Source organism: Rhipicephalus sanguineus, chromosome 4 (assembly GCF_013339695.2).
Source record: "Rhipicephalus sanguineus isolate Rsan-2018 chromosome 4, BIME_Rsan_1.4, whole genome shotgun sequence".
Classification (NCBI taxonomy): Eukaryota; Metazoa; Arthropoda; class Arachnida; order Ixodida; family Ixodidae; genus Rhipicephalus; species Rhipicephalus sanguineus.
In genome coordinates this window covers 202770700-202797520 of record NC_051179.1, presented here as the reverse complement: position 1 = coordinate 202797520, position 26821 = coordinate 202770700, and the positions used below count along the sequence as shown (strand labels likewise).

Here is a 26821-nt window from a genome sequence, read left to right as displayed (position 1 = left end):
CTTAGCCCTAAATTCTCGCGTTTCAATCCTTGAGTACTGTACGTTTATTCACTGCTTTTAGAACGGCGAGTTCGCCAGCCAAATTGAAGGAACAACTGATAATATGACAAATAATGCAATGCAACGGAGAGAGAACATACAAAACAACATAACATCTACAATGTACTGCGATTGCGATGCCGCCGAAGTCCGACTCACCACGAGGGAGCCCGCAAGAACGAGCCGCGGTATCGCACCCGCAAACCTGCCCGAGAACCACGTTACAAACAACAGAGAACGAAGCGGCGTGGGGCACGAGCTACAGCCACGGGCGCTGGCTCGTTCACTTGTTGCAATCCTTCGATATAGCCAGACGGCCGGGTTCTGTTTCCTCCTTCGTTTTCTCGTTACAAACCATCCGTCGCGGACAACGCCAAACCCCCCCCCCCCCCCCCCCCCCCCCAAAAAAAAAAACCCGCATTTCCCCGAAGGGGAGTATGAGGAAGTGCGAAGCACGGGCTGATGCTATGAGGCGGCGCGCACGAGTAAACTGCAGAGCCGAGCGAAGGAGACGGCAGCGAGAGAGCACGCGCCAGCCGACCCACGGAGGTCTGGCCGTTTTTAAGTGCAAAGCACTTTCACTGATGATGATGATCTGTCTTCCGAACTCGTTCCAAAGAACCCGCAACGCGTTCAACTTGTTGGCGGCGTTGCGCACGCCCGAGATGGGGCTCAGGTTGTTGTCGAACCACAGTCGATCGCACACCGCGCAGCTATATCCGAAGCTGCGGTCCAGGAAGTCTCGCTTGAAGCGCGCGTCCGGCCAATCGAATTCGAGGGCCCGTGCTCGCTCGCGCATCGCGCGTCCCCGCGCCAGATCGGCTTCGGGGTGCTCGGCTCGCTTCGCACGCTTTCGTTCGGCGTCTCGCCGCCGGCCTGCATCACCACAGGCAATGCGCGGGGCGCGCGCAGCCACGGAGCGGAGGGCGGAGCGCGCGCAGTCACGTGGGGCGTGACGTCGCTGCGCCGTTGCTACAGACGCTCCTCTCCTCTGCTCGCGCCGTTGCTATGGGACGGCGGACACAGGGTCGCTTATAAAGTGCATTCGCACTTAAAAAGTGCCTTTCCTCGCGCGCCGGCGTAACCTCGCTCCCTCCAGGCAGCGCTGCGGGCGCCACGACTCGAGCACAGCGCCACCTCCCGCTCGGCGGACTAACTACGCTAACTAAACCACGGCCGGGCTAGACTGCACGCGCGCGCTCGCTTCTTACGGCCTGCGCATCGGGTGTAGTACATGCCTCTCGCCGCTGCTTTGGGGGGGGGCGCTGCGACCCTGACCCTCCTCCGCCGCTCCGGGCAGCGCGCGCAACACCGGCACATGAGCTCGGGCGCGCTTCTTCACTCACCGCGCGTTGAAAAACAAGTTGCCTAATCGTTGAAGACGCACAAATGGTTTATTTTGACTTCTTATATGCGCAACGTGCATCGAGCTTAAGCTTATCCAAGAACGTATAAATGCAAGAGCCGGGAGTACAGCTCTCCGCCATCAAACGTGTAGACATTCTGAGGTTTAGAAATAAATATTTATTGCTCGTAAGCACTCGCAAATAGTTGAACCCTTTCAAGTGAAAACTTTTCCGGACTTTACAAATGTCTCGTTCACAACCTAAAATGCTACCTAGTCGGCTTGTGTGCGTAGGTAGAATGCTTGTCGTTTGCGTCAGTCAGTTGGTTTAAGTGATTGACGAGGAAAAATCTTAGGAATTTTTCGGCTATCAGATCTGCGGATCGTCGGCAGTGGCTGTCGTCAATGCCTTCAGGGCAGCTTAAGATGGGAGCGCGTTGCAAGTAGGGCTGGACTGCTGTTTCCAAAACTTCTAGCACATTCCTGCGTGGCAGCTGTTCAGATCCTTATCGAAAAAAGACCACTATCTTGACCAAAAGAGCCAGAAACTCAGGCGTCGGGTAGTGTAGTTCGTTCCTGTCTTGTGCTCGCAGTAGCTTGTACAGCTGATGCTGCCTGTTGTTGGTCGTCAGCAGCGCAGTGCAAGAGTCACATCCGAGGTCTGTAATAATAATAAGCGACGAGGAGAGTCTGAAAAGTGCGAGCGATTTGAGCGGTTGTGCGTTTGAGCGGTGCGAGAGCGGTTGTGCGTATGCGACTTTGTGTTATGAGTTTTCCGTTGTAACCAAGTTGTTGAGAATTAAATGTAAACTTCTTTTTCCCTTTTAACTGTGTGTCGTGCGTTGCGTTTTCTATTGTGTCTTATTTTACGGCCCAGCCATCCTGACGCTAACAAAAGGAACGCGAAAGAGCTCGGGGTCCCCGCAATTAATGTTTCCAGGTGGTGTTAACACATTCTCTCTCTAGTCCTCTCTTGTTTTTTTTACTTTCTTTCTCCCTATGCGCAGTTATTTTCAACCCTTAGAGATACAACTCACGTACGTGTTTCAAAGAGCTGTCAAGCTGCAGACTGCAGCTTTTAGCCCTGAAAACCACTCCAAATATATTTGGAAAAATAAAGAAATATAAAATAGCTAGCAAGGGGAAGGCGTGCTCGTCATTTATGTAAGCGACCTCTCTTAATTGCGGCCTCGTGGTCCAACGAGACCAAGGGCCAAAGGTATTTGATGCTCTCTGCTTGCAGAACAGGTGCACCGTTGTTTATATCTCTCTCTGATCGTTGCCAGTGCTTCATGCCTCCTGCGTTATGCCTCATGATGGTTAGCGCAAACGCAACACGGACGTAAAGAAGAAAAAACGACGACACAAGCGCTATCTAACAACCGAATATTTATTGGAAAAATCACAAATATACATGTCTAAGAAAGAGAACTGCGTGAGCTGCCCTTCTATCGCTTTGATTGATGAGGAAGTGTCTTTCCTGGAAAGGGCAGTTTTGTTAGCATACACGTTTTTATCTGTCAATTATCTTTGGCGCATGTGTGGGTTTGTTGTTTTTTCTCTTTCTTATACACATATATATATTTGTGATTTTTCCAGTAAACATTCAGTTGTTAGATAGCGCTTGTGTCGTCGTTTTTTCTTCTTTTCGTCCGTGTTGCGTTTGCGCTAACCATCATGAGCATTTTCCAACTCGCCCAATTCGCTACCCTCCTGCATTATGCATCGTTAGCCGATTCTTCCGCAGTTTGACTGAGTTTAAGCTTGTATTCTCCACGAGCACATGCATACCTACATTATGCGGCGAGCCGTCTGATAACATTAGTTTTTTTTTTTTAAAGAGACGATCCTCCCTCTACCCCCGACTTCCTGAATAATTCCCTCCCCCCTCTCCGTCGAGAACCCCTATTCCGCGGTTTCACATCGAGCAACGCTCTTGTGCCGAGTGCGCGGCGCAAGAGATGCACGGTCAGGGTCGCAGCGCCCCTACCGCGGACGGGCGGCGAAACATACTGAGAAACTCTCCCATTGCTTTCGCGGCGGGTGAAAAGGCCGTAAGAAAAGAAGCGCGCGTGCGGTCTAGCCCGGCCGTGACTAAACCACGGCCGGGCTAGACCGCACGCGCGCGCTCGCTTCTTACGGCCTTCGCATCGGGTGTAGTACATACCTCTCGCCGCTGCTTTGAGGGGGGCGCTGCGACCCTGACCCTCCTCCGCCGCTCCGTGCAGCGCGCGCAACGCCGGCACATGAGTTCGGGCGCGCTTCTTCACTCACCGCGCGTTGAAAAACAAGTTGCCTAATCGTTGAAGACGCACAAATGGTTTATTCTGACTTCTTATATGCGCAATGTGCATCGAGCTTAAGCTTATCGAAAAACGTATAAATGCAAGAGCCGGGAGTACAGCGCTCCGCCATCAAACGTGTAGACATTCTGAGGTCTGGAAATAAATATTTATTGCTCGTAAGCACTCGCAAATAGTTGAACGCTTTCAAGTGAAAACTTTGCCGGACTTCACAAATGTCTCGTTCACAACCTAAAATGCTTCCTAGTCGGCTTGTGTGCGTAGGTGGAAGGCTTGTCGTTTGCATCAGTCAGTTGGTTTGTGTGATTGACGAGGAGAATTCTTAGGAATTTCTCGGCTATGAGATCTGCGGATCGTCGGGATTGGCTGTCGTCAACGCCTTCAGGGCAACTTAAGATGGGAGCGCGTTGCAAGTATGGCTGGACTGCTGTTTCCAAAACTCCTAGCACATTCCTGCGTGGCAGGTGTTCAGATGCCTTATCGAAAAAGACCACTATCTTGTCCAAAAGAGCTAGAAACTCAGGCCTCGGGTTGTGTAGTTCGTTCCTGTCTTGTGCTCCCAGTAGCTTGTACAGCTGATGCTGCCTGTTGTTGGTCGTCAGTAGCGCAGTACAAGAGTCAAATCCGAGGTCTGTAATAATAATAAGCGACGAGGAGAGTCTGAAAAGTGCGAGCGATTTGAGCGGTTGTGCGTTTTAGCGGTGCGATTAGAGCGGTTGTTCGTTGTTAGCAGTGCGATTTGAGCGAATATGCGTATGCGACTTTGTGTTATGAGTTTTGCGTTGTAACCAAGTTGTTGATAATTAAATGTAAACTTCTTTTTCCCTTTTAACTGTGTGTCGTGCGTTGCGTTTTCTATTAATTGTTCTTATTTTACGGCTCAGCCATCCTGACGCTAACAAAAGGAGCGCAAAAGAGCTCGGAGTCCCTGGAATTAATGTTTCCAGGTGGTATTAACACCAGGTACCACTCTCGGGGCATGCCGTCCGAAGGGGTTATTCAGCAGCAAGAGTCCTCTCTTGTTTTTTTTTTTACTTTCTTTCTCCCTATACGCAGTTATTTTCAACCATTAGATATACAACTCACGTACGTGTTTCAAAGAGCTGTCAAGCTGCAGACCGCAGCATTTAGCCCTGAAAACCACTCCAAATGTATTTGGAAAAATAAAGAAATAGAAAATAGCTAGCAAGGGGAAGGCGTGCTCGTCATTTATGTAAGCGACCTCTCTTAATTGCGGCCTCGTTGTCCAACGAGAGCAAGGGCCAAAGGTATCTGGTGCTCTCTGCTTGCAGAACAGGTGCAGCGTTGTTTATCTCTCTCTCTGATCGTTGCCAGTGCTTCATGCCTCCTGCATTATGCCTCATGATGGTTAGCGCAAACGCAACACGGACGAAAAGAAGAAAAAACGACGACATAATTGAGCGCTATCTAACAACTGAATGTTTATTGGAAAAATCACAAATATATATGTCTAAGAAAGAGAACTGCGTGAGCTGCCCTTCTATCGCTTTGATTGATGAGGAAGTGTCTTTCCTGGAAAGGGCGTAGTTTTGTTAGCATACACTTTTTTATCTGTCAATTATCTTTGGCGCATGTGCGAGTTTGTTGTTTTTTCTCTTTCTTATACATATATATTTGTGATTTTTCCAATAAACATTCAGTTGTTAGATAGCGCTTGTGTCGTCGTTTTTTCTTCTTTTCGTCCGTGTTTCGTTTGCGCTAACCATCGTGAGCAATTTCCAACTCGCCCGATTCGCTACCCTCCTGCATTATGCCTCGTTAGCCGATTCTTCCGCAGTTTTACTGAGTTTAAGCTTGTATTATCCACGAGCACATGCATACCGACATTATGCGGAGAGCCGTCTGATAACATTAGTTTTTTTTTAAAGGAGACGATCCTCCCTCTACCCCTGGCTTCTTGAATAAGCCCCCTCCCCTTTCTCCGTCGAGAACCCCACTTCCGCGGTTTCACATCGAGCAACACTCTTGTGCCGTGTGCGCGGCGCAGCAGATGCACGGTCAGGGTCGCAGCGCCCCTACTGCCGACGGGCGGCGAAACATACTGAGAAACTCTCCCATTGCTTTCGCGACGGGTGAGAAGGCCGTAAGGAAAGAAGCGCGCGTGCGGTCTAGCCCGGCCGTGACTAAACTGTGCGCGCGCCATGAGGCGAAAACGACTTTACAAGGGGTGACAGCACACCCACAAATCTAAAGGTTGGAAAATCTTATGCTGCAATTGAGAAGAAGGCTAGAAGAACAGCGGTTGTAAGTTGCTGGGGGAAGCATCGCAATCGCGCCGTTTCCTGCGCAATTGGGGTTGTTTGCAGAATTTTCCTCTCATGCGGAAAGGCGTACATAGGCCAGCCAAGTAATTGCATTATTGGACGACTTCGCCAGCATCAAAATATCTTAAAGGGAGCGCTGATGTTACATCTTTCAGCTCATTGCAGGTCGTGTTGGTGTAACCCTTTCTTCAATAACAGTCATTACGCCAAACATCAAAACACTCCTGAACTCGCGGAAGCGTTCTTCATCAAAAAGTTGAGTGCTGATTGCGATATATGAACCTTCCGTTTGTTTGCTAGATTGCGGGATATGCATGCTCACCAATTTTGTTTCTTACGTGACCTAAAATACCTGCGCACGCACGGTGTTGGGTTTTCATGTGTTCAGTTTCGTGTCAATAAACTTCAGTTGTCAGACAGCGTTCGTCCTGTGTCCTTCTCGCCTTGTGTGTCCGTCGTGTTTGCGCTGGTTTTCCAAGTATGCAAGTATAATATTATTGAGCTTCCAACACCTTAAACAAACGCCTTTGCTTGATGTGCAACCCAAATTTGGTATCGAAACGAGAAACTATACTGTCACAAGAAATTTTCAGATAAAGAGCACGAAGACGACATTATGTGGAATGCGGAAGGATGCCACGTCACCAAAAAATTTTTTCTCGGCGACAAGTTCTAGCAATTCCTTGTTTTCAATGCAATAAACCAACACATGTTTGACGAATATATTTGAGACGGTTGCCAGAATGGCTGGGACGTTTGCCGTGGAATGACCCCATCGTGGGAGGTAAATATGCAGTGTGTCACGTATCTCGGGAGCACTTGCAACGCGGAGTGGATTTGGGAGAGAGAGAGGAGAGAGACTCGGGAGACACCGTGGTGGCACTGCAAACAAAACTTTATCTAACACACCACGACACACAAAAATGAACACTCAAAATTTACAACAATATTGGCACATCAGGAAATTCCTAGGCTAGTACGCTATCGCTGACAAAACATTGAAAAGCATTCTAGCTCTGCTTGGCTCCTCTAGCCCGAAAGTCTGGCCACTATGGCCTCTCAGTCACTCGCGATACCAATGGAGCGTTCTTACGGTTCGCGGTGTCCGCTGACTCGGGTCGTGGTCCAAGTCGACGCCCGGTCCCGTCCTCGAGGCTCCTGCCGACGTCTCAGGGCCGCCGTCGTTGATCAGACGCCTCGCTGATCGTCTTCCTCGCCGATGTTTCCTTCCTCTCGGAGAACACCGGTCCCTGCCAGCTAGGCCTAATTGTCGGCCTCTCCTCAGTGCCACGGGCTCGAACTGTCGTCGTGGCTCTCCAGTGATTGTCGGTGGGTCGCCGTCGTCTTGCCGAGCTGTGGTAGTGCCGCAGGTGCCGCGAGAACTGCGTGATGAGGCGGCCGCAAGCCCGGGACACCTCGCTCGGTAGACGCCGAGGTCGACGGCCACCCTCCCGGGGCATGCACAACGCTGCCTCCAGAACTCAGCCCTGCTGTTCCCGTCGCGGACGCGACGCTGGCCTGCACCACCTTGCTCCTCGACAACTCCACCGAACAATGACCAAGTCTTCTTCTGTGGTCCCACACCTCAGCTCGGGTCGCGTGGCACACGCCTTTCTCCGGCCAATGGCTTGCGTCGACGTGGCGGGGGTGCACACCATCGGGCACTTTTCCATTCCCCGCGCACCATCGACGCCTTGCGCTGTCCGGCACGCGCCCCGTGCCCCTTTACTCATGACACAGTGCAAGAATTACCTTTGCCTAGCCTATAATTGTGACCCAGACACTGCCAATTTGATGAATACAAGACTAAGCGGAAGGAGGCCGAACATTGTGGAGAAAGACTACCGCTATGCATATGTGGCAGGGGTGTGCGAATAGTGAACTTTACAGCCGAATCGAAGGCGAATCGAATAGCGATGACGCCGAATCGAATGCGAATACAAATCGAATATTATTCGAATAGTTTTTGAAGGGTAAGGCGACCCTTTTCAAAGCAGACATATAATAATAATGTAGCCATTTTAAAAACAGCCCAAGAATTCCACAACATTGATGATGAACGGTTCTTCCACTTGCAGTTAGCTCAACTGCGTATGTCGGTACGTCGACACCGAGAGACACCAGGTAACTCTCTCGGACCACCGTGTCTACCTTCTTCTTTGTGTACCGTATTAACGCGTCCTTCTGTTCATCATATCCTAAAATGGATTCCAAAAGTGAGGTGCTATATCGATGACCTCATCTTCGTAGGTGATAACGTAGATGACTGTCAAGAAACCGTGGAAAAGGTGCTTCAACGATTTGCACAGCACAATATCACCGTAAAGGATCAGAAGTATGAAGTTTTCAAGGAGTCCGTCATTTATCTTGCGCACAAAGTGACATCAGATGGTATTTTGCCAACAGCAACAAAGATAAAGGCCATCTTGGAAGCACCTCAGCCAAGTAACGTAACGAAGTGCGAGCTTTCTTGGGCCTCCTGAATTTCTACGGAAGATTCATCAAAGACTTGGCTACTGTCGCTGCACCAATGTACGACCTGCTCAAGAAGGATAAGACCTGGATGTGGACGGAAGCATGTTTCAGATCGTTCGTGGAATCCAAGCAGCGCCTTATCGACAGTCAAGTTCTGACGTTTTACGACGTGAAGACGCCAATCGGGTTAAGCTGCGACTCTTCGGCCTACGGTCGCGCGGCCGCAATTTTCCACGTGACACCTGACGGTTCAGACAGACCCATCGCCTTCGCCTTCAGAACGTTGAACGCAGCAGAGCGCAACTATGCGCAAGGTGATAAGGAAACCCTGGCCAAAATTTGCGGTCTAAGCAGGTTTCATGGATACCTGTACGGAGGGAAATTCACGTTGTATACCGACCACCAACCGCTGTTAGGCATCTTTGCATCTGATAAACCAATGCCTTCTATGGCCGCAGCAAGGATTCAGCGTTGGGTTATCATGTTAGCAGCTTATCAGTACGCACTGTGGTAACAGAAACGGCAAAAACATGGAAGTTGCTAGCGCCCTTTCAAGGCTGCTACTTCCAGTCAATCATAAAGATGACACACAAGAATGTCTAGCAGTTTTTGATTCAACGCCTCTCACCGCAAGCCAGGTGGCTAGTGCGACTAAAAGGGACCGCATTCTTTCCAGAGTCGTGCAGTTTACCTTATCTGGCTGGCCAGCGCATTATAATGATCAATCTGACCCCTTCTACGTTCGTCGAAACGAACTTTCATGCGAGCAAGGCAGCGTCACGTGGGGCAGCGAGTCATCATTCTGGACGAACTCCGAGAAGCGGTGCTAACACTGCTGCACGAAGAGCACCCAGGAATGCAAAGAATGAACATGCTTGCTAGGTCGCTTGTCTGGTGGCCGTCAATTGACAAGGACATTGAAGCCACTGTCCGTCAATGTCAAGTGTGCCAAACGACCATGCCTGCGAAAGCACCAGGGCCATCGCATGCATCGACTTATCCAACTCATGTTTGGCAGAGAGTCCATGTCGATTTCGTCATGAAGGATGGCGCCAACTGATTTCTTCTTCTCGACTTTTACTGAAAGTGGATAGAAGTAAAATGTCTCCGCACTACAACGACGTCAACATCGACGGCACTACATCGACCGTCTGAAAGAGATATTTGCAGCGTATGGCTGCCCGGAGGAAATTATCAGTGACAACGGACCTCGGTTTACTGCACAGGAGTTCTCCGATTTTACCTCTTCCTGCGGGATTCGGCATACGCGTACGCCACCATACCATACTTCATCGAATGGGGCAGCAGAACGGCTAGTTCAAACAACCAAAGCCATTCTACTGAAACAAGTCATTCACGATAACCTCACAGGTCAACACAGAACTCTGCATCAGCGACTTAACGACTTCTTGCTTGCATACAGGAACACCCCAAATTCTGTAACAGGAAGAATGCCGGCTGAGCTGTTCCTGAAACGACAACCTCGAGTAAAGCTTTCGCTCCTGAAGTCAAGTTTTGTACACGATATGAGGAGTCGTCAAGACCGAGACGCCACCTATCGCAGTGAGGGCCGAGGAAGGGACCCGTAGATGGAAGCTGGTGACGCAGTTTTTGTGAAGACTACGAGAGGGGAACCACTGTCGTGGGACGAAGCTGTCCTGGTACGAGTAAGCGACTCCACGTTTGTAGTGAAAGTCGGAGACCATTTTCGTTTCGTGCATATCGACCACTTGAGACCCAGCTGGACTTCGTGTTCAAAGACATCACTCCTCCCGGATATCGCAAAAGCTCACCCTCCAGGTGCCCGTAATGAGGACTTTCCATCAACTCCCTCAGGAGATGCTCCCCCTGGTGACTCCATGATTAGTGATGCTACTGCAGGTCAGCTTGAGCATGTACGATTAGACGACGCCGCTTCAACAGTGCAACCGGCATCGCAGCCTGGTGCAGAACACACGGCAGCGGAGCCTTCAAGCATCACAGCAACTTGAACCACGGCCTCACCCGAAGAGGCTTCTTTGCGAAGAAGTAATCGCACAAGACGCCCGCCTGACCGCTACCAAGCCTCTAATTACGATCGCGGAAAGAAAAGCATATAGCTTTAAATTAAGGAGGAAGGAATGTTCTGTATCCGGCACGCAGTCTGGTAAGATTACACCACCGATGACGTGTGCTTGACCGGCATGCAGCGTTATCTATAGAAGTGCGCCGCTGTATGAAATAAAGGCTTTTCGTATGGCTGCCGCCGATGCGTCGTTACTGCTGCAGAACAGAACAAACACAATTACGTAAATTGAGGCGAGATTATATACAGCAGCAAAAGAAATATTTTGCAACAGTAGGTTGTGATATCTTGCACCTATCACGACGTGTTAACAGGCTGCGTAAATGTAAACAATCTGATGCTGAGGCTCGCGTCTCCTTTGAAAAAGCTGAGGAAGAACTTAGCACTATTACTAAAAGTGCTAAAGATATCTATTTTTCAGTCCAACTTCCTCAAGTACTAAAATCAAGTCCTCGCAAGTTGTGGACGTCAGTATCGCCTAGCACGACTGGCAGTACCTGTTTTAAGATTAACGATGCTTTTAACTCACGACCCGGTTGTCATTTCGAATGCTTTCAACTCATACTTCCAATCTGGCTTCACTCTCGATAACCATACAGTTGCAGAGTTTAGGTATGTTGCTCAGACTAACAAACTAGAAAATATCGCAATAAGTTGTGATGGTGCCTTAAACCTTATCCTGAAACTTGATACTAAAAATGCACTGGTTCCGATGGCATTTCTAATTACTTTCTCGCACGATACTCTTTATGGACAGCATAATACCCTAAATTTTCAGAAATTCTTGGACTCTGGTGTGGTACCACGCTCATGGAAATCTGTCCAAGTACTTTCCTTGCATAAATCAGGCGATAAACAACTTTTTTCTAATTACAGACCAATATCTCGTACACCTTATTCTTGCACGATGTTAGAACACATCATTCACAGACATATAATCGAATTCCTTGACAATAATAATATCCTATCATCAGCTCAGCATGGTTTCCGTCGCGGTTATAGTACTGTTACGCAATTAGTCGATTTAATGCATGACGTTGCTTGTGTCTTAGACCTAGATGACCAAATAGATGTCACTTTAATTGATTTCTCCAAAGCTTTTGACTCCATCATTCATTCTAAGCTATTGTTAAAACTAAACGTCCTTCTCGATAACCCTCGTATTGTTTCTTGGACAGCCATTTTTCTTCGTTCGCGCTCACCGTTCGTTTCTTTCAGCTCGACAGATTCATCTCTCATTGACGTCACCACCGGTGTTCTTCAGAGATCTGTTCTAGGCCCTTTATAATTTTTACTTTTCATTAATATTTTACCTCATAGCATCTGATCTAAAATAAGACTCCACGCAGATGACTGCGTCCTCTATGAAACTATCAATTCCATTGACGATCATTACCACCTTGCGCAATCACTCACATCTTTTAGCAACTGGTGTGACACGAGGGAAATGAACGTTAACTGCCCTAAAACAGTCGTAATGTATTTTACCAATCGGCGTAACCCCTTCTTTTTTGACTATTCTTTGGGTGGCACTGTGTTTATTAAAGATTCACAGTACAAATATTTAGGAGTAATTTTAACCAAACGCCTTTCGTGGACTAGCCACATTGACCATGTACGCGGTAAGCGCTAAAATTTTGTTTATTTGTGCCACACCTTACCTAACGCCCCTCCAGATACTAAACTGCTTTTATACAAATCACTCATTCGCCCTACTCTCGAATATGTATCCTGTAGCCTGGTTCCCTTACTAACACTGTGAAATAAGCTCGCTAGATAACATTCACCGTCAATCTATCCGTTTCATTTTTCAAACTATAGCCGCAACTTCTCCCCGACCACAGCCCTTCAATCATTAAACATTCCATCACAACCCTCGCGATGCCAAAACGAATGTTTAAATTTTTTACGTGAAATAATGACTCATCCTCCGGCCTTTGTGCCGGTAACCTCATCACATTTACTGATGAAAGTTGTACCCTAAGTTCCCACGCTTTGAACGTAACACCTTTCTTTGCACGTACTATTACCTTTAAATACAGTTTTTTTCCGCGCGCAATACAACTGTGGAATTCCCTGCCTGGTAACATCCGCTCCTTACCACTAAAAGACTTGATAGTTGCAGTCGATGAACATCTCACTAACGTGTAATCAACTTCATTTTTCACTCGTGCTTTGTTACGTGTGTACTTGCTTTACAATTTGTATTGCTTGTCTGCATTTTTCTTCTTTTTTTTCTCTGTTGCCTAGTATTATATACAGTAGCACCGCGCAACATGATGTCGAGTCCGTCGTGGTATCGTTCATGGCGTGCACACGCTTTGTCGTGTGGCTCGCCTGCTCGAGCTTGAAGATGCTGTGCCGCCATATGAAGTCTTGCTGGCGGCCGAGGTCACGCTCGACCGGGGCGAGCGCCCTGGGCATGGGGTCCAAAGCCCCGACGACAATCGAAGCCGGCAGCTTCCTTGCTTGCTGGCTTATACCTGTCTCGTACACTACGGGAGTACGGCCAAAAAGCCGGCTGGTAATGTAAATGCGAACATTAAATAAAAGGCAGGAAAAGTGAAATGTGCAGTCTTTTCAAACAGAATATAGTAATTTTTGTGATGCAGAAAAACTAAATAATGAAATGAAGACTTCTTTTTTTTTACAACGAGAAGCAATAGTTGTAATACATCATTTATTTTTGCTGGGAAAAGTTAATGCTTAATAACGATAATACTGTGGTTAATAATTTTGGTTTGGTAAGAAGACTGGGGATCAATGAATTAGCAAGGTAATATCCTTGTGTAACCCAGGAATTCCCAGAGGCCCCGCAGACGTTCCTCTTAATATATTCCAATGAAGCAGCTCCAAAGCGGAGAATATTTAGAACACTTAGTGGTATTTCTATGTTTTAAGTAAAAATCAAAAGCCTCTTTTCCTTTGATTTTTGAAACGGCGACGTCTAAGTAGATAATGGTCGCTATTTTCAGCTTCGTTACAGCTAGGTAACAAAGGGGATGGCTCCAGAAGACCAGATCTGTTTAAGTAAAAACTAAGCGGTGGAAGACGGTATCGTAGTTTAGTGATGGATAATTCCAATTTGCGCGTGGGACACGATTTATTATCCCATGTGAAATGCAAGTGCGAAAAATCTTCAAAAAGAGAAAGTTTTCTGAACCTGTAAGAGGCATACGTGATAAAATTGGACCATCAAAGAATGCTCACGCGAGTAAGTCGGCCATCTCGTTTACAAATGTCCCGCGATGTTCTGGCACCAATAGCAATCGCAATAGTGAATTTCGGGTGCTCCTTTCTCCGTTGTGGACCGACAAAGCCGGCTCTCGTATGTCGCTGATGAGAGGAGACATTGACTGGCTAAACGCAGTTCGTTCATTCCGATGCGCACTCGGCGCGTTCCGAAATCCGTCTTCCCCGGACCCTCCCATAAGGTCTCTTAAAGACACTGCTCACGGGGTCTTCACAAGTTCATGCACGGCGCTCTCGAGCGAAGGTCACGTTAACACTGCTCGAACACTATGCTCAGATGCCTGCAGCCATTGAGATCTGCTACACCATAGTCGTCGGGTCATTTAGCTCGGCAGAGTCGCAGTCGGTGGCGAGCACTTCAAGTCGTAAATCGGAGTCCCGAGATCGCTGAGCAGACGCTCGCAGCCGTCGCTGTCCGAGTCCCCCACAATGGCTTGCATCCATCGCACGGTTGTACGAGGCGCTGGCGGAGATGTTCCGGCCAACACCACCACGCGTTTCCGAAGGCGCGCTTCCAGGAAAACACTGCCGAAGCCAGCTGATATACATGCCGATCCTCGGCATTCGCCCGCAGCTCGGTTTTGTATATACGAGTCGAAGGCGCCGCATTGCTCCGCCCGACATCTCCGCCGCCACTGTGTGGCATAAACGTCTCGTGATGCAACACACCAATGTCCGACGTGTATATTTGTTGCTTGCTGAAGAGGCTGTAAGTACAGGTCAATCACGGAGGGAGTGCGAAATAGGGATGTACCTCTTGTGTTATCGTGTTTGTGCATCGTGGTGCTGACGCAGACGCGCTTCGCTATCAGCGGTGACCTGGACTCGGACTGTTGGGCTTCGTGACGTCAACGCTCGGTGTGATAGTGGCTCGAGCATGTATATAAGCAACCGCCCCTTTTTCCTTCCTGGTTGTTAGACAGTTGGTTGTGTGACCGAATAAACATGTGTTGCACTTAGCCATCGTGTGCTGCCTGCCGGTCTCGCCCCTGGTTAGACGAAGATATAATAGTGGCGACGAGGGTGGGACCCTGGTGAATCCGCACGGCCGACAGACGCCAGGCACTTTTGGGAGCGGAAGACTTTCAACATGGCAGCGGCTGGCAAGTTCGAACCCTTCCTCGAGGACGGAGACGAGGATTTCGAATCGTACATCGAGCGGTTCGAGCACTTCCTTCGGGCGACCCAGGTGAGCGACGACCTCAAGGTTTCGGTGTTGGTTACCGCTATTGGGAAGAAAACCTATCGCACGCTTAAAAATCTACTAGCTCCCGCGAAGCCCGAGGAGAAAGAATATGCGCAACTAATTCAAGCCCTCAAGAAGCATTATGCTCCGGAACCCATGGTCATAGCCGAACGCTTCCGATTCAACCGCCGGATTCAGCAGGACACAGAACCGGTGGCGGGCTTTGCGTTGGAATTGAAGAGTCTGGCTGCCTCCTGCAATTTCGGGGCATTTTTGGATGAAGCTTTGCGGGACCGTTTCGTTGCCGGGCTGAAAGACGAGACAACGCAAGCAGTGCTTCTGAAGAGGGCCACACTGACGTTTGCAGAGGCGTGCGAACTAGCCCGAAGTATTGAACTAGCCCGTTCCGAGACGAAGAAATTCCAGCCGGAGGGGCAAGAACTGGGTGTCCACGCCGTACAACGACAAGCTCTGAGTTCAAGGTCGGGACAGCCGCGTGGAGACTACATGGAACCCAGACCAGCGAAAGAAACAACCGGTTGGGCTTGTTACCGATGCGGAGCCACCTCCCACACCGACGGAAGGTGCCCGTTCAGGAAATACCGCTGCCGCGCCTGCAAACGAGTGGGCCACTTGGCAAGAGCGTGCCGATCGTCCGCCAGCACAGCACACTATGCGGAGGACAGTAGTGGTGAGGACAATATTTTGCTACAGAATGTATTTTCGTGTAACGAGAGTGTCCGAAACTATACTGTAAACGTACGGGTCGGGGGTCGTAATGTGCCGATGCAGATAGATACGGGCGCGTCTGTTTCTATCGTCCCCGAGACTCTCTATCAGCGACACTGGGCCGGGCGACCGTTGTTGCCGTGTAGCATAAAGCTAAAAGCCTATGGGGGAACGCCGTTAACGGTTCTGGGCAAGCTGATGATGCCGGTAGAGCACAACAACCAGACAGCGACGCTGCCTCTGATCGTTGTCCGTACGTTGCAAAAGAGTGAGACTGCGTTGCTAGGGCGAGACTGGTTGGAATCTCTTAAATTGGATTGGTTGAGTGTGGATGGGGTGGGGATCGATCGAGTAGCTAGCTTGCTTGAAAGGTTCTCGGAAGTGTTTGAACCAGAGCTCGGACAGATAACGGATTGTCAAGTAAGCTTGTTGCTGAAGGAGGGCACAACACCGGTCTTTTGTAAACCTCGACCGGTGCCCTTCGCACTCCGAGATCCCGTTTCCCAACAATTGAGGGCCTGGCAGAACGCAGGGGTGATTGTTCCCGTCCTAAAAAGCGACTGGGCCACGCCGCTGGTGGTGGTTCCAAAAGGAGACAACACGGTCAGGATTTGCGGAGACTACAGAATGACGGTGAATCCCTGCTTGCGCACCGATCATTATCCGCTGCCAGTCATGGAAGATTTGTTTGTAGCCTTGCATGGGTGCAAATATTTCACTGTGCTTGACCTTTCAACCGCGTATCAGCAGCTGCAGTTGCACCCTGACTCGCAGTCGTTGCTCACGATAAATACGCACATGGGGCTGTTTAAGTTTACACGCCTACCGTATGGGATAACCAGTGCACCCTCGATATTCCAGGCAGTCATGGACGATGTTCTAGGAGGCCTAGATAAAGTCGCCTGCTACCTGGATGATGTGTTGATTGCCGGGGAAAGTTTTGAGGAGTGTTGGGAAAAGGTGGAAAGCGTGCTGACAAGGTTCAAGAAACGAGGCATTAAATTGCGCAAAGAAAAGTGCAAGTTTTTTGAAACATCGGTGGCGTATCTGGGTCACGTGCTGGACGCAAATGGCATTCGGCCATCCGATGATAAGGTGCGCGCTATCAAAGACGCGCCGACACCCAAGAACAAACAGGAGCTTCGAGCATATATGGGCATGCTCAATTTTTATGGCAAATTCGTTCCGAACATGTCAGCAGAGCTGAAACCATTGTATGAGTTGTTGGGCGAAAATGTTAAGTGGCAATGGACGGACAGGGTGGCGGATACCTTTAAGAGATCTAAGGATTGGCTTATGCATCCCAGAGTACTAGCATACTACAATCCGGATCAGGAACTTGGTATGGTGTGCGACGCCTCGGCATATGGACTAGGGGCGATCTTATTTCATAAAATCGCGGGGGTCGAAAGACCGATAGCGTTCGCGTCGAGGACACTAAGTCAGGCAGAGCAGGGCTACGCCCACCTGGAGAAAGAGGCTCTTGCAGTTATTTTTGGTCTAAAGAAGTTCCACAAATTTTTGTTTGGTCGAAAATTTTCCGTTTATTCAGATCACCAGCCCCTTGTTGGAATTTTCGGGCATGGCAAGCCAATCCCTACAATGGCAGCAGCACGGATACAGCGGTGGGCCTTAATTCTTGCAGCGTATGACTACCGATGGGTCTACCGAAAGGCAAGCGAAATCCAAAATGCCGATGCGCTTTCACGGCTACCGCTCCGAGACAAAGCAGAGGAGTCGGAGGGCGTTTATTTCTTTTCGGTGCTAGACGAGGCTCCATTGTCGGCAAGGGAAATCAGATCGGAAACGCGTAAAGATCGATTGCTGTCCAAAGTGTTGTTTTTTACGCAGAACGGGTGGCCTGCGCATGTGTCGGACGACGATCTTTCACCATACTTCGTTCGCCGTAACGAACTGTCGGTAGACCAAGAGTGCGTAACATGGGGCAATCGCGTGGTTATACCAGCTTCGTTGCGACAGAAGGTTCTAGAAATGCTGCACGAAGGTCACCCAGGGATGACTCGAATGAAAATGCTGGCAAGGAGTCATGTCTGGTGGCCTCGCTTAACGCTAGACATAGAGCAAGCGGTGAAAGAGTGCATCACTTGTCAGTTGTCACAGAATGCGGCAGCTAGAGTGCCACTAATGTCATGGGGCTGGCCAACGCGTAGATGGCAGCGAGTTCATCTAGATTTTGCGCAAAGGGACCAGCATTTCTTTTTGGTCCTAATGGACGCTCATTCGAAGTGGGTTGAGGTGTTTGTCATGACAACAACAACAAGTGAAAAGACAGTAGAGAAGTTGCGAGGTGTTTTTGCGGCCTACGGACTACCAGAGGAGATCGTGACCGACAACGGGCCCCAATTCACATCGCAGCACTTCGCAACATTCCTGAGCAGGAATGGAATTCGTCATTCCAAATCTCCTCCCTATCACCCAGTTTCGAATGGTAGCGCCGAACGGTGCGTTCAGACCGTCAAGAAGGACTTGTTTAAACAGATACTAGACGAAGAAAGAAAAGGAGACAAGAAGTCCATGCAACATCGCATAGACCAATTTCTCTTCAGTTATCGCAACACCCCGTCCAGCACCACTGGTGAGACCCCGGCCCAGATCTTCTTGTCATGGCAGCCAAGAACCAGGCTGAGTCTGCTGCACCCGACATGGAACAACGCATGCGCGAAAAGGGGGAGCAGGCGAAGCTCCACGCAGACCAGAAACGAGGGCCATGGAGAGACTTTTCGGAAGGCGACCAGGTTTTGGTAAAAGGACTCCGCCCGGACGACGACAAATGGCTGTTGGGTACAATTGCTCAGCGGTGCAGCGCATGCATGTACATCGTTCGCGTCGGAGACGAGGACCGATACGTTCACGCTGATAACCTGCGACTGCGTACATTTCAGGAGAACCGGAGCTGGCTTAAGGCGGCGGGAACCGTACTGGACGGGCCGAGAGTGGAAAACAAGGGTCCGCTCTTCAGGGACACTAGAGAGCACACCTCGACCAGCACGCCTACTCGGCTCAACGATCAGGACCAACCAGCATCGAACTTGACGTCACCAGCAGCTGAATCGGGAGGGTCTTCTACCGAGCCGTCTCCGGGCCTTCTACACGACAGCGGTCCGACGCTCGACAGTGGTCCCCATAACGGCGACCCCTCGGGACAATCAACAACGCAGCTTCGACGTTCTACCCGGTTGAGGCGACCGCCAGACCGTTACGTGCCGTGAGACGAAACCTCGTGAGGGGAGAGGAGTGTTGTGTTATCGTGTTTGTGCATCGTGGTGCTGACGCAGACGCGCTTCGCTATCAGCGGTGACCTGGACTCGGACTGTTGGGCTTCGTGACGTCAACGCTCGGTGTGGTAGTGGCTCGAGCATGTATATAAGCAACCGCCCCTTTTTCCTTCCTGGTTGTTAGACAGTTGGTTGTGTGACCGAATAAACATGTGTTGCACTTAGCCATCGTGTGCTGCCTGCCGGTCTCGCCCCTGGTTAGACGAAGATATAATAGTACCAATCCACTAAAATCCCACAGTGCCTTGACCAGTATAATTCCTATGCATACATTCATATTGCCACGTGAATTTCCTATTATCACTTTTGCTGTATTAGGTTTTCGCCCACAAATACTGTCAGCAATGTTCAGCGCAAACCGCGCCTCATTGTTCGAGAAGCTTCCCGATTATTGTAGATCGTTTTGTTAAGATGGCGCGCAAGGCGTGAACACTCGATCTTGTTCTAGAACTTGCGCGACAACCAGCGATAACGCTGGAATATTCGACGGCCTGTGTATAAGTGCCGACGCGCTTCACCGCTTGTCAGTTTATCGACGGACGACGCCCTGTTCGCCGCTATCAGTGTACAGCGTGTATCGCTGTAGTTCGAGTTGTCATTTCCCGGCCACAAGTTTGGCCAAATAAACAGTTTCATCTTGAAAACGCCGACTGCTGTCTTCGTCGATGTCACGGACACGTGACATCTGGTGGAGGTGCTGGGTATGAACAACTGGGCCGTCTTCAATCAAACGGCGATTGTACTGGCGGGTTCGCATTTACAGTATCTTCTCAGTCGTCGTCGCTTCTGGGACGAATTCTTGGACTGTCCAAGGTGGGTTCGGCATCAGACCAGCGAAGAGCTCTTGCTTTACCCCTCGCATGAGGATGCGGGCTTTCTTGTCCTCGGGCATGGCAGGGTCAGCGTGGCGAAATAGCCGGTCATTTCCTGTGCAAAGATGGCCAGCTTTCATTTGGAAGTTGGACCCGTGTCTCCAGCAAGGCTGCGGCTATTTCCTTTCTGACTACGCTTGCTAACGTCTCCAGGAAAGCGCTCCGAAAGGCGTCCCAGGTTCGAAGAGTGGACTCCTGATTCAATCAAATCAAATCAAATTTTATTTTCGCTTCAGACAATACAGTGCATTGTCACTGCGAAAATATGGGACCAGAGAAAAAAGCTGCGCTTGCGCAGCTTGACTAAGCTCTGGTCACCCGTACAGCAGCAGTGACTGGACGAAACATCTAAGCAAGTCTATGTAGCCGCAGTATATACAAATGCTACTACCAAGAGTAGTTACCTAATCTACGTTGTTGAACTGAAAAAAAACACCAATGTATGTTTTAATGTGCAATCACTTTAGTAAAACCGGCTGCTGTAAATATACGAACATGAGTAGTTCCAACACATTTATATAAACAGATCTAGTAAGGTTTTTTTAGTACAGTTAAGAACATCAACATTTCTTTGTTCTAGTTCATTTAGTGTGGTTGCGAGTACGTAATCAAGTTTTTCTTTTCCATAATGGGTACGCGAGAAAGGAACGTGGTATGGTGGGTGATACCTGAAAGGATAGGAAATTGTATTTGCTCGGAGATTTGCTATTGCTTCGAATAGCTCTGTTCTTCCTAATGTGGCATTTTTGTATGTTCTCAGTAGTTTATGTTTGTATATGTTGTGAATCTTCATAATTTTATGTTTGTGGAATAGAGGTTCTGTGTGTTCTAGAAACGAGGCGTTTTCTATTGAACGAAGTGCTTTTTTCTGGGCCATGAATACTTGCTGTAAGTTTGATAATGTTGTGTTTCCCCATATTAGTGTGCAATAATATAAGTGAGAGTTGAAGAGCGCGAAATATAACATTCTTTTAATGCTAACAGGAAAAGTGTGGCGGTTCCGGCTTAATACACTGGCTACTCTGCTTAATTTTGGCAATAAGGTTTTCACGTGTTCATTCCAGGACATATTTTCGGAAAAAATTACGCTGAGAATCTTAATATGTTTCTCTACTTTGATTTGAAATGGCCCGAGAATTATATAATCGTCGATGTTTCTTAAAATTTCCGGGGTACGGAACAACACACATTCTCAACCAGGTCCTTCTGTGCCTTCAAGGTAAAAGTAGACGTGGCGCAGCTTGTCCTCGGAGTCCCAGTTGTTGAATATCGAGACCCTTTCAAACGTCTCCAGCGAGGTCACGGGGTCTTCACACGATGAACCACGGAATGCCGACGGCTCCCTGGGCGGCTGCATCACTACCGCTGCAGGGGACACTGCGGCCGTCATTGTGCTTGTTGTCTTCGTCGCCGTGGCTCTAGGCTTGTCCGGGAGGGGTCTGTATTGGGGGGGGGGGGGGGGGTAGTCGTTTCAGTTTGCGGCTGGCTCGACTGTCGCTGACGGTGTCAGTGTCTTCTTAGCGACGTGGGCTGGGTTCACGGCTTGAAGGTGGCGTCCAGTACATGAACGAGCAGCACCCTACCACAGCTTGCGAGCTTGCCAGCCGAGACAACGCGTCTGCGTTGGCATGAAGTTTACCCTTTTTGTGCACGATCGTAACATTGAACTTCTGCAGTGCCAGCGCCCAGCGCATCAGCCGTGCATTCTGAGTGGACGTCCAAGGCAGGAACTTTAGAGGATTATGGTCAACACCACCGCGACAATTGCACCAAGAAGCCACGTATTAAGACGTTGTAAGGCCCATATAACAGCATAAGCCTCTCGCTCAATCGTGGCCAAACGGGTTTCGGCCGGTGTTAGCTTCTTGCTGAGGAAAGCCACCGGCTTCCCTGCCTTTTTCATCGATTCGAGCAAGGCATGCTCCTAAAGCTCCATCGGATGCATCTGTTCCCAAAATGTAGCCCTTGCTTAACTCAGGCGCGTGAAGTGTCGGCGCACTTGATAACTGTTTTTTAATGGCTTCAAAGGCTTTTTGCGCGGCGTCGCTCGACGGTATTTGCTGTGGGACCCGGCGCCCTGTCAAATCGGTTAGCGGTAACACTAACGTAGAGTACCCGGGCACGTAGTCTGGTAATAATTACACAGCCCGAGAAACCTCCGCAGTTCGCGTTTGTTCTGCGGTCGAGAAATGTTTTGAACCGTCAAAACCCTTTCTGGGTCGGGTGCGTGTTTATCTGAACCTATAATGTGGCCAATGTACTTGACTTCCTGCAGTGAATACTTGCATTTATCAGCGTTAGCGGTTAGTCCCACCTGAGCTATCGTCTGTAGCATCTCCCTTAAGTGACCCATGTGGTATTTCCATTTTGTTTCAGTACACTACCACATCATCAATGTACGAGCACGCATATTCCCTATGCGGCTGTAGAACCTGATTCATCATGCGCTGAAAAGTGGCAGCTGAGTTGGGCAGATCGTACGGCATCACCTGCCACGCATATTGCCCTTCGTGAGTGACGAAAGCCTTGTACTTCTTTGCCTCCTCGTCGAAAGGTACCTGCCAATACCCGCGTAGCATGTGGATTACCATGATGTAACTGGTTGCCGCTATTTCGTAAAGCAGCTCATTTGCTCGGCCCATGGGAAACGCATCGCGCTGAGTGATCGCGTTCAGCGGTCTGTAATCGACGCACAGGCGCATGCCCCCATCCATTTTTCGCTAAGCATACCACAGGGCGCGCGAAGGTATTCTGTGGGATATATCAGCCCCAAATGCAAGAGCTCATGAGCCTGACGTTTTACCTCTCCTCTTAAGGCAAGATGCACACGGTAGTTGTAGGCTCATTTGGATTCACTCCCTGTCTTTAGGCGGATCCTTTGTACTCCTGCACTACATCTGCCCGGAGTGTCTTGAAAAACTTGTGAATAGCTGTTTAATAAGTCTCTTAGCTCTTGCTTCTGCACGTCCGTTAAATGATCTGCTCCAGCGTAGAAGATGTTGCTTCCCTGCGTGCTCCTCGGCAGCGCTGGCACACCTCCGAACTCCTCGTCGGTTTCAAATATAACTCCCACGGAGCTTACCCTAGTTACGTACTCACGCAACTTGTTCACATGAACACTTCGACGGCTGCCGTCATTTAACTCGATTAAGTATGAGTACGGCCTCTCGTCGCGGCGAACCACCGTTGCCGGTCCTGTCCATTTCGGAGCTAGTGTTTCTGTGTTGCTGGGCTCCGGCCTAAGAACTTGCTCCCCCTCTTGGAATTTTTTTTTGCTCTTAGATTGTAATGGGCTGCAGATTTGGCTTGATTTATAGACGATAACTCTTCTGCTTCCTCATTGACCTCCTGTAGCTTTGCTTTTATTTTGCTTAAGCATAAACTGCAAACGTTCTTAGGCCATCCGGCACTACCCGCTCCCCTGACCAAGTTTTCTGAAGTATTGTTAGCGGCCCCACGGGCGTCCTCCCAAACATCATCTGAAATGAAGTAATTCGTGTGGTTGCGTTAGGAACTTCACGATAGGCCCACTAAAGAAACTACACGTGTCTGTCCCAGTTCCGACCATGTTTGCGCACTACATCGAAGAGCATGCTCTTAAAGACGCCATTGAACCCTTCCACATGGCCATTGCTCTGCGGGTGGTCAGGGGTACAGGATCGTGGGGTTCCACCCATCCTAGCTAGAAACTCCTGAGTGAGCTGGGCTGTGCAGTTAGTGCCGCATTCAGAGCAAATCATTTCAGGTACGCGCATGCATGAAAATATCTGCAGCAGAGCTTCGCAAGTTGCCTTAGTGGTTAATAAGCGGAGGCACACGACCTCAGCCACCTGGTACAGAGGTCCACCACGCACAAAGCATGCTTGTGACCCCACGTAGAAGGCGGGTCAATGGGGTCTATACAGCCGATATTGATTATCTGAAATGGGGTGCTTGGCCTTGTGAACTGGACTATTGGCACCCTGTAGCGTGCTCTCACACGTGCTTTAATCTGGCACTGGTGGCAGCTTTGGCAGTACCGCTTGACATCACCTCGCACTGCGGACCGAAAGAAAGCGGTCTTAATCAGCTGTAGTGTCTTCTTTTTACCAAGGGGACCCGCCCAGCCCGAATCATGAGCTAACCGCAGTACATCTGCTTGTTTTGGCTGTGGCAGCATCAGTTGATTGCATGGCCTACCAGCCACGTTGTCTTTACGGTACAGCAACCTATCAATTGCAATCGTTCCGTGGCTTCGCGCCCATGCTTGTTCCCAAGCTTCTTCAAGGCTGGGATCAGCCACCTGGCTTAGCCTGAAATTCTCTCGTTCACCGACATCTGCATCACACTCCAGCTGATCCCTTTGCTGTGTCTCATCGTCGATGCACACCGCCTCAACTTCCGCGGTAACTTGCATCGGTTCACCATGTTCCTTAGCCATCGGCTGTAGCTTCTCCACGACGGGCCGTTCATGATCAACCGCAGTTTCTTCCAATAACTGCTCGTACGTATCTGGGGTTGTGAGCGCGTCTACCCCACTTGCAAGTTTATCAGTGACAACGCACAGTATCCCCCTATCGCCTTTCTAGCGACAAATATATCAGGGTTTCCCAACCAATCGGAGTGGAACGTAGGCTAACTCGGGTACTGCCTGCTCACCGAAGGCGCTGGTCAGTTTTCGGTTGGTTCCCGTTGGTTGATATCACGGTACTACAGCCCTCCTGATCACGCTGATCTCGGCACCGGAATCGATGCTGCCTTGAAACTGACTGGCCGCACGCAAGGTCAATTGTATCGATAGAGTGAAATATAGATGCTTGCACAGCGTTTTCCTGAGAATCATCTCCACACCTACTACGCTATACTGTCTGGATTTTCTTTCCGCACCAAATTTGCTTTAGTTGCTTGCGCCGTCGGGCAGTCTCGCGCAAAATGCTCCACGGAATCGCAGACAAAGCAACCTGTGCTCTTTTTGTCGGTTTTTCGCCCCTCGTGCATCAGGGAGTGATTTCTGTTCTCTGCACTGAGTCGAACGAGCAAGCCCCTTGCTCTCTCATTTAGTCGGGGCAACATGAGGCCCACTCTCCACTCATGTGGCACATCATAGCAATCAAATGTGGCCTCAACGTCGTCGAACCACGATAGAACGAGTGATTCCTGAGTAGGCATGGGCACCAACACGTCCTTCAAAAGGCTCGTGTACCTCAAGCTCCTGTCCTCACTCCGAGCTGCCTCTGCGTTCTCAGCATTTGCGGCGGCACTGGCACTCTTGCTTCTAAGCCGTTCCATTGCTAATTCCATCTCGGTAATGCGGAGCTGCATTTGTAACATCGCCATTTGGTCAGAGCCTGACCCCCCCCCCCCCCGAAGGTCCTCCTGGGACCCTAGTCATATCGGCGTTCGAGCCCACATCCGTCAGCCCCCCATTCTGGTCAGGTTTCATTTCGCTAAGTTATACCGACTGGTCATAACAAGCTGCGAGCCAGTAGAGGAATAACACCCGTCTGCGCACCTCGCGCTTCAGCAGTAGCGACTACGCCCTCGAGTTCACGCCCGAGGTGAGATGAGTCCGTCACCATGGAGTGAGCCCGTGTCTGCTCTTCCACTAGGATGGATGTTTTCCCCAGTCTTCTCAGCAGGACATCCTGCCGACTGCGCCAGTGATGTTCGGGTGCCCCTTTCTCCGGTGTGGACCGAGAAAGCCAGCTCTTGTATGTCGCTGATGAGAGGAGATTAACACTGGGTAAATGCAGTTCGTTTATTCCGATGCGCACTCGGCATGTTCCCAAATCTGTCTCCCCCGGACCCTCCATTTAGGTCTCTTAAAAACACTGTTCATGGGGTCTTCACAAGTTCATGCACGGCGCTCTCGAGCGGTCATGTTCACACGGTTCGACCACGGTGCTCGGATGCCTGCAACCATTGAGATCTGCAACACCATAGTCGTGGGATCATTTAGCTCGGCAGAGTCGCAGCGCGTGGCGAGCACTTCAAGTTGTAAGTCGGAGTCCCGAGCTTGTTGACCAGACGCTCCCTGCCGTCGCTGTCGGAGTCCCCCGCAATGGCTTGCGCCCACCGCGCGGTTGTACGAGGCGCTGACGGAGATATGCCGGCCAACACCACCACGCGGTTCCGAAGGCGCGCTTCCAGGAAAACATCGCCGAAGCCAGCTGATATACGTGCCGACCCCCGGCATTCGCCCGCAGCTCGGTTTTGTTTGTACGAGTCGCAGGCGCCGCAATGCTCCGCCCGACAGCACTAGACGAATGTTTACAGGAATTAACAATTTGAATGAAGTTATTGTAGCTGAATGCGAAGTTGAATTGAGGGATGAACACACTAATAAGGAATCAGTCACTACAACAGCTGTTGATTGATTTCATGGAAGTTTTCGAAGGGCTAAAATACCTGCTGTTGACTCCGCTTGAAATATGAGAGTGTAATCTGGGAGGTGTAAAGAATATGACCACGATAATGACTGAGAAAACAAACCTACACCTGCTCTCTTATGACTCATGGATGCATGCGTCGCAAATACATTACTAATTTCTAATTGAAAGAGGTGATCTAATATGTCATCGAATTATATTTTTACGTTGGACATTGGTTGATCTGATGGAATTATCTCGGATATATCAAAATTTAAAGGTTCTAGTAGGGTTTCTACACACAAAACTTGAGGTCTATAAATACGGCTCCAGTGCTCAATGAAAAAAGCACTCGATTCGGCAAAAAATACGAACTGCAACCGTCTTAGAGTGGGCTCATATAATTTTAAATACGTTTTAACTTGTTCACGAAGACAGGAGACACATAAAAACACAGACGAGCGCCGTGTCTCCTGTCTTCGTTGAAATCACGCTGCATTCGTCCGACGTCGTCATTAATTAGCAGTCATTAACCAACTCGTCCAAGTCATTATTTAAAACATGCAGTCTGCAAGCAAGAGTGGGAATCTGCGCTTCTTGATACAAAACGTTATGAGCTGTATATTT

The 26821-nt window shown here is 49.5% G+C and overlaps 2 protein-coding genes across 2 annotated transcripts in view; both read left to right on the top strand.

Moving 5' to 3' along the window:
- Positions 1 to 26821, top strand: part of LOC119391038 (uncharacterized) — a 595212-nt gene that overhangs the window by 383048 nt on the left and 185343 nt on the right. The gene's annotated exons all lie outside the window — the stretch shown is intronic.
- Positions 17282 to 18636, top strand: LOC125758176 (uncharacterized protein K02A2.6-like). The gene has a single exon (XM_049415024.1). The coding sequence runs from the start codon at positions 17282 to 17284 to the stop codon at positions 18443 to 18445; it is 1164 nt and encodes a 387-aa protein (XP_049270981.1). The 3' UTR covers positions 18446 to 18636.